Source organism: Chenopodium quinoa, unplaced genomic scaffold (genome assembly GCF_001683475.1).
Source record: "Chenopodium quinoa cultivar QQ74 unplaced genomic scaffold, ASM168347v1, whole genome shotgun sequence".
In the NCBI taxonomy this organism is placed as follows: domain Eukaryota; kingdom Viridiplantae; phylum Streptophyta; class Magnoliopsida; order Caryophyllales; family Amaranthaceae; genus Chenopodium; species Chenopodium quinoa.
Window position 1 is genome coordinate 22,530,049 of NW_018742204.1, and position 12,392 is coordinate 22,542,440.

The 12,392-nt window shown below is 33.1% G+C and overlaps 2 protein-coding genes across 2 annotated transcripts; both read left to right on the top strand.

Moving 5' to 3' along the window:
- Positions 1-2,168: 2,168 nt before the first annotated feature.
- Positions 2,169-4,012, top strand: LOC110723992 (alkane hydroxylase MAH1-like). Its single transcript, XM_021903407.1, has one exon. The coding sequence runs from the start codon at positions 2,370-2,372 to the stop codon at positions 3,876-3,878; it is 1,509 nt and encodes a 502-aa protein (XP_021759099.1). The 5' UTR covers positions 2,169-2,369; the 3' UTR covers positions 3,879-4,012.
- Positions 4,013-4,721: 709 nt separating this feature from the next.
- LOC110723996 (prolycopene isomerase, chloroplastic-like) lies at positions 4,722-11,269 on the top strand. The gene is made up of 9 exons (XM_021903411.1): positions 4,722-5,290; positions 6,269-6,492; positions 6,790-6,900; positions 7,728-7,781; positions 8,581-8,868; positions 9,555-9,746; positions 9,826-9,984; positions 10,209-10,445; positions 10,815-11,269. The coding sequence occupies exons 1-9, from the start codon at positions 5,122-5,124 to the stop codon at positions 11,127-11,129; spliced, it is 1,749 nt and encodes a 582-aa protein (XP_021759103.1). The 5' UTR covers positions 4,722-5,121; the 3' UTR covers positions 11,130-11,269.
- Positions 11,270-12,392: the final 1,123 nt, after the last annotated feature.

The window sequence follows — 12,392 nt, forward strand, 5'->3', positions numbered from 1 at the left end:
ATCCAATAATAACATTGTAATTATCAACTTCTCTGTTTAATTCTCAATTCCAATAATATCCTTTCCAAATTAATTGATGTACAATCTTTATTGTTCATCTGATTTTTTCATTTGTATTGGTTTGTCCCAAATTAAGTGTCACATGTTAGACAAACTTTTAAATAAATCGAATATTGTACATCTGTTATAATGTTAATATCAAATGAGCAAAACTTATCCTAATAAGAATAAAAGTTACCTTGATATAAATAAAAATTATAAAATATTTATATATTTACTAGATGAAGTCCGTGCGATGCACGGTTTGTTTGATTTTTTTTAAATAATTTTTTTTTTGTATTTATGAGCCTAAAATTTGTTATATATTTAGATAAAATTCCTAGTATTAAAAGATAATATATAATATTTTATTAATTTAAACTTAAAAATCTCATTCGCCAATTTTGCTTACAAGGCATTTAAATTATTTAATTCTAAAAGAAATTAATAATCTCTTATTTAATTGGCTACTACTAAGATTTATAATCCTACATGGCGCGCTGAGAAAATTAGATCCTACGTGGCTCTCTAAAAACTCGGGAAAAAACTCCCCTTTATATATATACTAGTTTTGTGCCCGTGCGATGCCCAGGTTGTTTATTGAATTTAAAGATAAAATTTTTAATCTATATGTCAAATTATAAAATATACCATTGATACAAATTAGTTTATTGATGTATTTTTGTGACGATTTACTATCTAGTAGGCATATAATGACTAATACTAATATTGGTGGAAATGTTCGATTTAATACTTTAAGAAAATAAACATATAATAAATTAAATAAGATAAATGCTCAAAGCCCGTTGGGTTGACCCGAACCCAAAACTTTGGGCAAGGGTTGAACATTTCTCGTAACCTAAAGTAACCCAATCCGAGATGACTCATGACTCAACCCTAATTGACAGGTCTATGTAGTAATAAAATTCTATTAGTTGTGAAGTATATTATTTTAACCGATTAGTATATATTATAAATAGATGTTTTACACTTTAAACTAATTCCTTCGCTCCAAAAAAAATTATGTCATAAAAAAAAATTAATTTATATGATAATTTTTAAGAATTATAATCTAATAATTTTTTTAGATAAATTATAATTCAATTTGTATCTCTGAAATATTGGTCTTTTATCGAAAATAAAATTCTAAACTTTAAATTTTATCCCAAAATTCTATATTTTTTCTTATCTTATGAAGTTTATTTAAATCACTCCAACGTGGCGCGACACCTGGCGAAAAGTTGGAACGCCAAGTGTCGCAACGTCGTGACCTGGCTAAAAGTTTAGTTTTATGTATTAGTTATATGATATATATTAGATTAGATTGATAAAAGTTACCCAAAAATTGTAAAAGCGACCCTATTTATTTATTTTTTTTTTTTTTAATATAGTGTACATCCAGTGTACAGTAGTGTAAAAAAAAAAAAGGTGTGTCACCACGTATTGAAAATAAAATACTCCATATGGTAAAGTTTCAGTTTGATTAAATGCATGCGATGGATAAGATGTACGTAGTGTATAGATCAAAGCGTAAACATTAGTGCATGATCTGATTACAAAAAATAATGTCGAAGATACTAGCATAATAATATTTGATACCAAATTACCAAGAGATATATTGATGATATCTCTAATACTTACCATTTCTATATTTGAAATGTGGATTGATCACATATTAAAAAAATAAATAAAATTGATACATTTATTAACTGTACATTATTTCCACCCATCTAATCCTACCAATTTAAACTATCCTTAAAGTGTGTTTTTTTCACCTAATTTTTCGCTAATTCTAAACCTGTGAAACTTACTCCGTATTTGATTTTATCTTAACTAACATGACTTATGAGCTTTTTTTAGCAATTATTAAACTTATTAGCTGTATATTAAATTTTGATAACCCTTGTTAACTCTAAACTAAGCTAAACTTATGTGACTTTTCAATCTGAATATCTCAGAACTTATTAATCCTTATCAAAATTTATTTTTCCTCCGTTTCATAATGTCTTTACGTGTCTTAAAAATGTATGTTAAGGACAATTTTTTTTCCATTTTTAATCTTTTGTACATTGTATAGCTTCTCTTTAATTTACATCTTGCACAAAGATTTCCTAATTAGGGTTGCATCCATTATTCATTATCTTTCTTCCACAATTTTATATCAATAATGTTCTTTAACTCCTTTCTATATAAAGGGGCCATCACTATAGTCCATCCATCCATATACATAATAAACAAAAACATTAATAATAATTCTCCTAGAAAACAATACACCATATTTTCTCATCTTTTCTAGCTTAAGCCCATAATATTACTCCTTTTTACCAACAATGGAGTACCTTGAAATCTTTCTAGTACTCCTCTCCATGCTTCTCTTTGTCAACCTCTATCGAAACAACATCGGGCTCCCGACGAATTGGCCTATAGTTGGGATGCTTCCGGCACTCCTCATAAACGTACATCGAATTCATGACTATTTCATTGAGATCATGCTAAAATCTCAATTGACCTTTTTTCTTAAGGGTCCTTGGTTCACCAACATGTACTTGCTTGCTACCGTTGACCCGGTCAACGTTCACTATATTATGAGCAAGAACTTTGGGAATTATCCAAAGGGTCCTAAGTTAAATGCAATTCTTGATGTACTAGGAGATGGAATTTTTAACACGGATTTTATGGTTTGGCAATATCATCGAAAAATGGCTCATTCTTTCCTTGGTCATCCAAATTTCCATCATTTTTTGGTCAAGAAAACATGGGATAAGGTGGAAAATGGACTTATCTCGGTCCTTGATCATGTGTCCGAGCGTTCTAAGGAGGTCGATTTGCAAGATTTGTTTTCAAGGTTCACGTTCGATACAATATGTACCATCATTATGGACCATGATCCAAGGTCTCTATCCGTCGATTTGCCTAGGGTTCCATCCTCGAAGGCCTTGGACGATGTTGAGGAAGTGATTTTCTATCGACATGTCGTGCCATCTTGTGTTTGGAAGTTCTTAAGGTGGTTGGATGTTGGAGAAGAGAAGAAGCATAGGAAGGCTTGGGAAACTCTTGATGATTTCATCTATAAATGTATAGCTATTAAAAGAGAAGAATTGAGTAAGGAGCAATTTTCCAAGGAAAAGGAAGACAATATTGAGGTGAGTAACGATCTATTAACGCTATATATTAAACAGGATGAGAATCACAAGACTCCACTTGATAATCAAGGCGATAAATTCTTAAGGGATACAATTTTGAACTTTTTTGTAGCTGGACGTGACACAACTAGTGCCACGTTAACTTGGTTCTTTTACCTCCTTTCACAGCACCCACGTGTTGCTTCTAAGGTTAAAAAAGAATTAGATGGTGTACTAATAAATAGGACAAACTTTAAAGAGGTGAGTGGCAAGTTAGTGTATCTTCATAGCGCATTATGTGAAACTTTACGATTATACCCTCCAGTAGTGTTCGAGGCCAAGTCCCCTCTTGAGCCGGACATATTGCCAAGCGGTCACCCCGTGAATCCAAACATGGAAATTATATTCAATATGTACGCGATGGGAAGGATGAAATCTATATGGAGAGACGATTGTTACGAGTTTAAGCCGGAGAGATGGATAACGGAACAAGGGAAGGTTAGACATGAGCCATCGTACAAGTTTTTAGCCTTCAACGCTGGGCCAAGAACTTGTCTAGGGAAAGAAATGGCCTTCACACAAATGAAGATTATCGCGGCTACTATAATCCAAAACTATGACATTGAACCGGTAAAAGAACATCTTGTTGTTCCTAATCTCTCTATAATCCTTCACATGAAGTATGGGTTTAAGGTTAAGATACTTCGTTCTCAGTAATTAGTAAACCTAATTAGTAGTAATCACTGAATAATTGTGTAGATTTTGTTGTTAATGATATTTGAGTGTGTCTAATTTGTGGTTTTGCTTGAATAAATAAAGTTAGGTATGTAATTAAACAAGCTACGTTAATGTGAAGTTACACTAGCCCTACATTGTCTTATTGTACGCAGAATTTATTGCGTTATATGTGGTATCACATGCAAATCGTTTGGTACTTTCTTCCTAAAGATAGCATCCTCCTTAACATTTTATGTTTCTAAAGTCTCAACCATATAACGATTTAATAATCTTTAAAATTAGAGTTTTAATTTTCAACACTACTTAGTATTATACTGCATACTAGTATATAATTCTGAAGACAACATACATAAAAAGAGCTGAAATTTAAATTTAAATATTAATTATATTCATTAATATATGATTTTGTCATACACCTCTAATTAATCGAAATACCTACTTATATTGATCAGTAAAATGTATTTTACGTTGCATTAAAGGTCGCATATCATTACTCTAAAAATTAATAGTAATAAGGTAAAAACTGATATGAATATATATATAAATATGATGTCACAAGCACGGCTTATTATATAAGTCAGGCCATTATTATCATATATATTGAAAATTTGGAAATCGATTATATTTTAAATATTTCACATATATAATAGTACTATTGTAATTACTATAAGGTCAAATTTGCGTGATGGTAAACACATCTGGTCAAACCATGTTAGTTATTTTAAAATAAAAAAAAATTAATATGGTCAACTAAATAATAGAAATAAATTAGAGTTGGACATGGGTTAGGCCGACACGAGGATCGGTTAGACATGACACGAAAATGATTCAACTCAGCACAAAAGGTACACTAGTGAGTCATGGCTCATGGGTGGGTTGTGCATCAAATTTCTTTTTTTAAGTCTGGCATAAATAAGATAGATCAACCTGCATGCAAGTTCTCTATGGTTTGATAAGCTAATACAACACAAGTCCGATGCAACATGATTCCTTTCTTAACTCTATTAAAGTACAACTCATTTAAACACGAGACACGCTGACATGACACGTGAGCTTGGATTGATCGGCCCGTGTCCAATCGAGAATACTAGACCAAAGGAAGCAAACGTGGTTAGTTAAGAGCTATAGAAATCAAAAGGCCAAAAGGAAACAAAAATGGATCAAATTCTACCCAAAAAAAACTTCCTATCTCTCACTCCTCATTTCTACTATTTCAGCTTTAATGGCGTTTTCTGGTATCTCAATCCTCCCTAAATTCCATCATCTCCCATTTTCAACTAAGTTTTTCCCTCAAAATTCTCAATCAAATTCAAATAAATCTTCAATTTTGGCGCGAATTTCCAACGGTCAGCCACCTTCTTCCACCAACGGTCTCCCTTCTTCCATTTCAGGTTTTTCTCAATCTCTTTTAGTTGATTCAATTCGAAAATTTTCATTTGCTATTTCTTGATTTTGGTTTAATTCATCATAATTTATGCATTAGACTTGTTAATTATAGTTGTGATACTATATTCCGGCCAAATTATGGTTTGCGTTTATTTGATAAATTATTTCCAGTTCTTAAGTAGTAACCCTTGATTTCGATAGAAATTTGCGATTAGGGTTTCGATTATATTGCTTTTTCAAATGTTGGATTTTCTAGTAGAATTATGTTGACATGATGAAATTAGGGATGTTAAATTGTGAATGTGGTATAAAACTGTTAGTAATTTGGTATCAGATTAGGTCTTGCAATATGGTATCCGGGGCAATCCTAAGGGATGACATGTAAATTATGAGGGTTGTTTTGGCAAAGGTATGCTGGATCCTAAGAGGTTAAATTAGGTCTTACTTAGCGTTGTCATTCGAGCTATATGCAATGACCTTGTCATCTTAGGCAACCTTTTCTTTGCTCTATGGAGTATTGGACTATGCCACTATACTAGAATGCTTGGGCATTAAGTGTTGTGGGAAGATTTTTGGCACTCGAGAAGGTAGCCTTTTTGTTTCTCCTGTGTTTTCATATTAACTTTCATATAAAAGTATAGGACATGAGTTAAAATCCTAATGATGGGATGTCGAGAAAGGAATCCAATTAGATTTCATGTAAGACTTATATGACTAAGGAGCAAACCGTCGGATTAACAATAGGCATTGCTTTTCCTTGCATTTGTTCTTGTCTTACATGGTAAGGGCAAAATGATTTAATTGGAAACACCTTAAATGTTCCCTTCATTCATCCCTATGTTTACAACTATATTTGTGATGAGGGGGTTGTGTCATTTCTCAAACAAAAGAAATCATGAACTCCTTCTAAAAGACATGCTTTAGGATTGCAATTCAATGTAGAGGCAATCTGAATAATATTTTCCTACTTGCACATCTTGCAGGCAGACCTGAGGCTGATGTAGTAGTCATTGGGAGTGGCATCGGAGGACTATGTTGTGCTGGACTTTTAGCAAGATATGAGCAAGATGTTCTCGTGTTAGAAAGTCATGACCAACCTGGGGGTGCTGCTCATGCATTTGAAGTTAAAGACTATAAATTTGACTCTGGACCTTCTCTGTTTTCTGGATTTCAATCAAGAGGTCCTCAGGCAAATCCACTTGCACAAGTAATTTTCTTCAGTCCCTTTAACTTTACTCTTGTGTTTTGTTTAAATGTTTCTAGATCCTTGATCTTAGTATTATACTCTGTTTGGCAAGATGAAACTAGCTTGATAGATCCAAGTGAATCACTAAATTGATTTATTAAGTAACAACTATACTTAATCTAGAACCACAAGAAGTGAATGAGCAATACATATTTGTCAAGGATATTTACTAACATACCTTCATATCAAGAAAAAAATTGAAATTATATGCAGAATATCTTATAGCTTCCTTGAACTCTACTAATTTCCTTCTTGCAGGTGTTGGATGCCCTTGGTGAAACAATACCCTGTGCAAAGTATGATTCATGGATGGTTTATTTACCTGAAGCAGAATTTTTGTCACGAATTGGACCCACAGAATTTTTGAAGGTGATTCCATAATTGCTAGTTTGTTCTTTGATTTTCTTGCTTAACTTTTTTTAGAATATATTTGTATTCTAATATTGTATTCTGTTATAGATTTAATTATGTTGTGAGGGAGGGTATTAGAATATATCATGAAACAGAAATTTGAGTGTTATTTATGGGGAGGAAGAGTGAATCTGCTCTGTTTGGTGCACTTACTCTATAAATATTGTAGCCAAGCTATATCTACAAAGCCTTTCTCTGCCAAATTAACTCATAAAGGCGTAGTGTTATTTATTTCCTAAGAATTGTACTAATTTGGTTTGACCAGTAAAGAAGTATGGGATTCCCTTAGTTTACAAAATATGTACCTATTTACTGGTGTCTTGGTTAAAGAGCTCAAAATTTGACCACGGATTCTAACCAATATGCAAGGAAAAAAAATATATATATAGTCATTTCAGGTCTTGTTAAAATCTTCTTGATATTTAGTTTCCAATAAGTAACCTTTTGTTATTTTGATAATACGGAATTAAAAATATTAACGATTAAAGAAGAGCATCCAAAAGTGAGAAAAATAAGTTGGGTACATCAAATGAAAAAAGAGGGAGCAGAAGAAACTAAAGTGAAATGAAACGATAGGAGAATCAGCAAATTACTATTTGTTAGCTAGGTAGACAGATGACTTTGGCCGCACTTCCATTCTTCAGATAGATAGTTAGACATTCATTCTATAGTCTAAAAAGTATCTCTTGGCACATATTGTTTGACATTTAAGTGTGATTATATTTTAGCTTTAATTTTACCAAGTGCACTTATTCCAGTTCTAACCCAACAAAGTAGATTTACAGGATCTTGAGAAGTATGCAAGTGCCAATGCAGTGCAAGAGTGGAAAAAGCTTCTTGTGAGTACCACTATCCTCTCTTTTCTTATGTTTGAACATTTAGGGGGGCGTCAAGATCCAAAGGGTCTCTGTTGTGTCTTGAAGTATGCTATTTTTCTCAGATATTGTGTCCCAAACTTATCGTGGTAAATTGATACTGAAGAAGTTCTCACTCATGTTAAAACTGCTATCTGGTAGTTATGGCTGTCATAATAAACGATCACTTATGCTTTATATAGTGATATAGGAGTGATGATGAACCCACCTTCTTCATGAGCTAATTAAGCCTAATACAGTCCTTAACAATTTGAGCTCAATTTTGATGAAAGTCATATATAACAGATAGTAGTTTTGTTTCATGCAAATAGTCAAAATGGGTGAATTAAATAAAAAAAGTAGGGTTATTCAAATTTTATATACAAGTACAACTTATAAAGTTATAAGGACAATTTCTTTTTGCAATCGCATGAGTTTCACAAAAGTCTTGTAAGTGTTTCAAGTAGAAAAATAATTAGCTTTAAAATCTGGCCTAAACTAAGCATTTTGTTTGGGTCCAAATCGAGATGTGAATTTTGAGCTTGCCATTCTCAGCTAAGCTCAGCTCCTTATTACCACAAACTTGGGAAATGAGAACTGGTAACTCATGGAGGCATGCTAATTTTTGTGAGCACTGTTTGCAAAGTCATCTATAAAATTATAGGAGGCTTATTTTATAACTCATGGCTATGGGGAACTGTAGTGTAATGTGACATGGAATTCTATAGTTAGGGAATAGATGATTTAATCGTATTGACCTTTAACAAACTGCTTCTTATAACAGGATGCCATAATGCCTCTATCTACAGCAGCAATGGCTCTCCCTCCTTTGTCTATAAGAGGTGATCTGGGTGTCATTTCAACTGCTGGAGCTAGATATGCTCCTTCTTTATTGAAGTCTTTTGCTGCAATGGGACCTCAAGGAGCTTTAGGTGCAACAAAGCTTCTCCGACCTTTTTCTGAAATAGTTGATTCCCTGGGACTAAAAGATCCTTTTGTACGGAACTGGGTGGATCTTCTGGCTTTCCTTCTGGCTGGTGTCAAATCTAATGGTATTCTCTCAGCAGAGATGGTAACTATTACCCCTTTGTGACCAGCTCACATCTTTAGTTGCATGAAATATTATAAAATTATTCTCGTTTCTCACAATATAATGGATGTTAGTAGAATACTTTGGTTGCATTTTTTAAATTTGGCATTGGCAGTATAAAAAATGAAGACCAAAAATCTGTCTTTGTACTACTTTTCTGAATAACAGCAAATTTGATGTGCTGAGAACTTGAGATTAACTCAGTAAGGTACTGGAAAAGTTATATTCTGCCTTTTCTTGTATTTAAGACAATTACTGAACCAAAAAAATGAGCAATAACAGTCTGGAAAGTGCCAAGAGCATAGTCTCCTGTGTTTCTAATTTACAGTCGAAGATGACTGGCCTAGTAAGATATCTAATTCCTGTGGATTGAGTACTGAATTGCTTATTGTCTTAGAGACACGACTCTAACAATTTTTACATTGGAATTGTATAATACGAAGTACATTGATCTTCTTAGGTTAATTAAGTGCTTGCATTGTGAAGATTTTGTGACAAATAGTCCTTTGATAATTAAGTGCTTACATTGTGAAGATGTTGTGACAAATAATCCTTTAATAATTAAGTGCTTGCATGTTCACCTATTTAAATCCTTTAATAAATAAGTGCTTGCATTGTGAAGATGTTGTGACAAATAATCAGTCACTTTATCTGTTCCTTTTCTGCAGATTTACATGTTTGCTGAGTGGTACAAGCCAGGATGTGTTCTTGAGTACCCCTTACATGGAAGTGGAGCAATTGTTGAGGCCTTGGTTAGAGGAATTCAAAAGTTTGGTGGAAGGATCTCCCTTCGATCTCATGTTGAGAAAATTGTTGTTGAAAATGGAAGAGCAGTTGGTGTTAAACTCAGAAGCGGTCAAGTAAGTGGATAAAGAGAACGAGATGGCAGATAGATACATCTGCTGTGTAGAATCTTATGTTTATTCTGCTCTCCCACAGTTTATACGCGCAAAGAAGGCAGTTGTCAGTAATGCATCAATGTGGGACACCGTGAATCTGTTACCGGAAGAATCTGTACCTAAGACATTTCAAGAGAGAGTTAATTCAACCCCACAATGTGAATCTTTTATGCATCTTCATTTGGGTTTGAATGCAGAGGTGAGTTATCTTCAGTTTTCTAGTCTGCTTATTTCTGGTTGGCTTTATGTTGTGCCAAAATTCTGTTCACGTTGTTGCTCTTCAGTTTTTGTGATAATGTTGTGTTTAATATGCATGTTTCTGCAATTTTCTCTTCCTGTGATCCTGTCATCTTCCATCATACTTGTCTCTTAGCATGATTTTTACAGAATGTTTGTACCATTACTTAAGGCTTGAGCTTTCAGGGTTTACGTGAAGACCTTGGTATTCATCATATTGTTGTGAATGATTGGAAGAGAGGAGTTGATGCAGATCAGAATGTTGTTTTGATATCAGTTCCCAGTGTTTTGAGTCCAGATTTAGCACCTCCTGGTAAGCATGTACTACATGCATACACACCAGGAACAGAACCTTTTGAAATATGGGAAGGGCTTGATCGTAGAAGTGATGAATACAAAAAACTCAAAGCAGAAAGAGCCGAGGTGAATCTCCTAATTCTCGTTGTTCATCTTTCCTTTTTTTTTGTTGGTCACAAAATATTTTGCTGTCTTGGCTGTGTTTCCCTCACTAGGCTATGAATAACTATAGAATTCAACAACCCATTATAAGTTGCTTTTCTTGTTCATGCACTAGTTTGCAAATTCTATCCCCTCTCAATCCGGAAAGAAAATTATGCAGCCACTCTCTCGTCTCTATCCTATAGCACCCTGATATTTTGAGGTTGATATGGTATGTGCGGATTTGGTTGACAGGCAAGCAAATGGTATTCACTGCCTAGTTATAGTCATGTTTAAAATTTTCCTACATTTACTCAGCACTTGATGAAAAAGATCATTTGTGAACACACACAGGTAATGTGGAGAGCAGTAGAGCGAGCACTTGGTCCAGGTTTCAACAGGGATAAATGTGAAGTAAAGATGATTGGTACACCATTAACACATCAAAGGTTTCTTCGAAGAAATAGGGGAACGTATGGTCCAGCAATTGAAGCTGGCAAAGGCACTTTTCCTGGGCATGCAACTTCTATTCCACAACTATACTGCTGTGGAGATTCTACATTTCCAGGCATTGGTGTTCCTGCTGTTGCTGCAAGTGGAGCCATTGTTGCTAATTCCCTCGTTTCTGTATCTCAACACTCTCAGCTTCTTGATGCGATTGGCATCTAATATTATTAATCGAATACGTGTTTACTGTTTTAGCTGGTGTATAAATCTATTCCTCATTGCATACTAAAATTTTCAGCATTCTGGATTGATTTAACAAATCCTGTATACAAAATGCATAATTCTATTTTTTAGACTCTGAATTGAGATGTAAATGATCAGCTTCTTTTGAAAAACTTCATCCTACATAGTCAGCAAATGATCTAGTGCAACACAAACAAGTTCATTCATAAGACTCATAACTCATACATTTTAAAAATAAAAAAATACAGCAAAAATGAATTTTGAAATTGATTGTATCACATTGGTCAAATTTTTTACCATAGCATACAACTAGAACATATATCTATGACAAAATGGTAACTTTTTAAAATATAAGCTAGTCCGAATAAGATGTTGGAGGTTCAAAATTCTAAATAACCTACAAAGTACGTAAGCTACATCAACATTTACATTTATGCACCATCCTTGACAAAAAGAACAAGAAATTAAATTCGATTTCCATATCTTAGATATGATGATTTTTACCTCAATGTGTATCAGTGTATTTGAGGTAACGATGTTCATATTTCAACCAGAAATAAATTAATATGAAAGTTGTTGAATTAACTTTGTCATCAATTTCATTTTCATCTTGAATATAGCAAGAGTTCTTGAAGAGAGAACGAGCTAGACTTAAAGTTAAAGCAGTAGTTGGGACTAAACCAATGACATTGAATTTGAAACAATCAATTTACTTTGTTGTTTATTTGGAAATTTGAACTAACACTTTCATCAGTTGGAACCTTCTTTTAGAGTAGGCCACTTACCAAAATTAATTATGAATTCCCCTAAATTAGAAAAAATTGTAAGATGACTTGATTATGGTAAATGAAGAAGAGTTTTGATCCAGGTGACTTCAATAAATATCTAGTATTAATATATTAACATGCACTTAATCTAGAATGAACTACTCTTATCGTTTAAAGCTGATTTGACCTACTCGACACGTATGATATTTATTAGGAATATACGAGTACATGCACAATTATAAGGGTGTTTTTTTTTTTATAACTTTTGCATGTAAAATATGTTTTCTTAAAAAAATAATGGTCAAAATTAAATTTCACAAAAGTAACCTAAACAATTATAAGCAATGATATTTACATTATTTACTTCAAAAAAAAATAGTAGATCTATAAACATACATGTTCAGGTTTCAGGCACAATCCTTAAGGTGCATCATTAATAATTATCTCTCTGAATACTATTTACTTGAACTATATA

Excerpts from the sequence above, each read along its gene's own strand:
- LOC110723996 (XM_021903411.1), top strand. The coding sequence starts at position 5,122 with ATGGCGTTTTCTGGTATCTCAATCCTCCCTAAATTCCATCATCTCCCA. Across the intron at positions 9,747-9,825 it reads TTAAACTCAGAAGCGGTCAA|TTTATACGCGCAAAGAAGGC; the intron begins GTAAGTGGATAA and ends GCTCTCCCACAG. Across the intron at positions 9,985-10,208 it reads ATTTGGGTTTGAATGCAGAG|GGTTTACGTGAAGACCTTGG; the intron begins GTGAGTTATCTT and ends TTGAGCTTTCAG.
- LOC110723992 (XM_021903407.1), top strand. The coding sequence starts at position 2,370 with ATGGAGTACCTTGAAATCTTTCTAGTACTCCTCTCCATGCTTCTCTTT.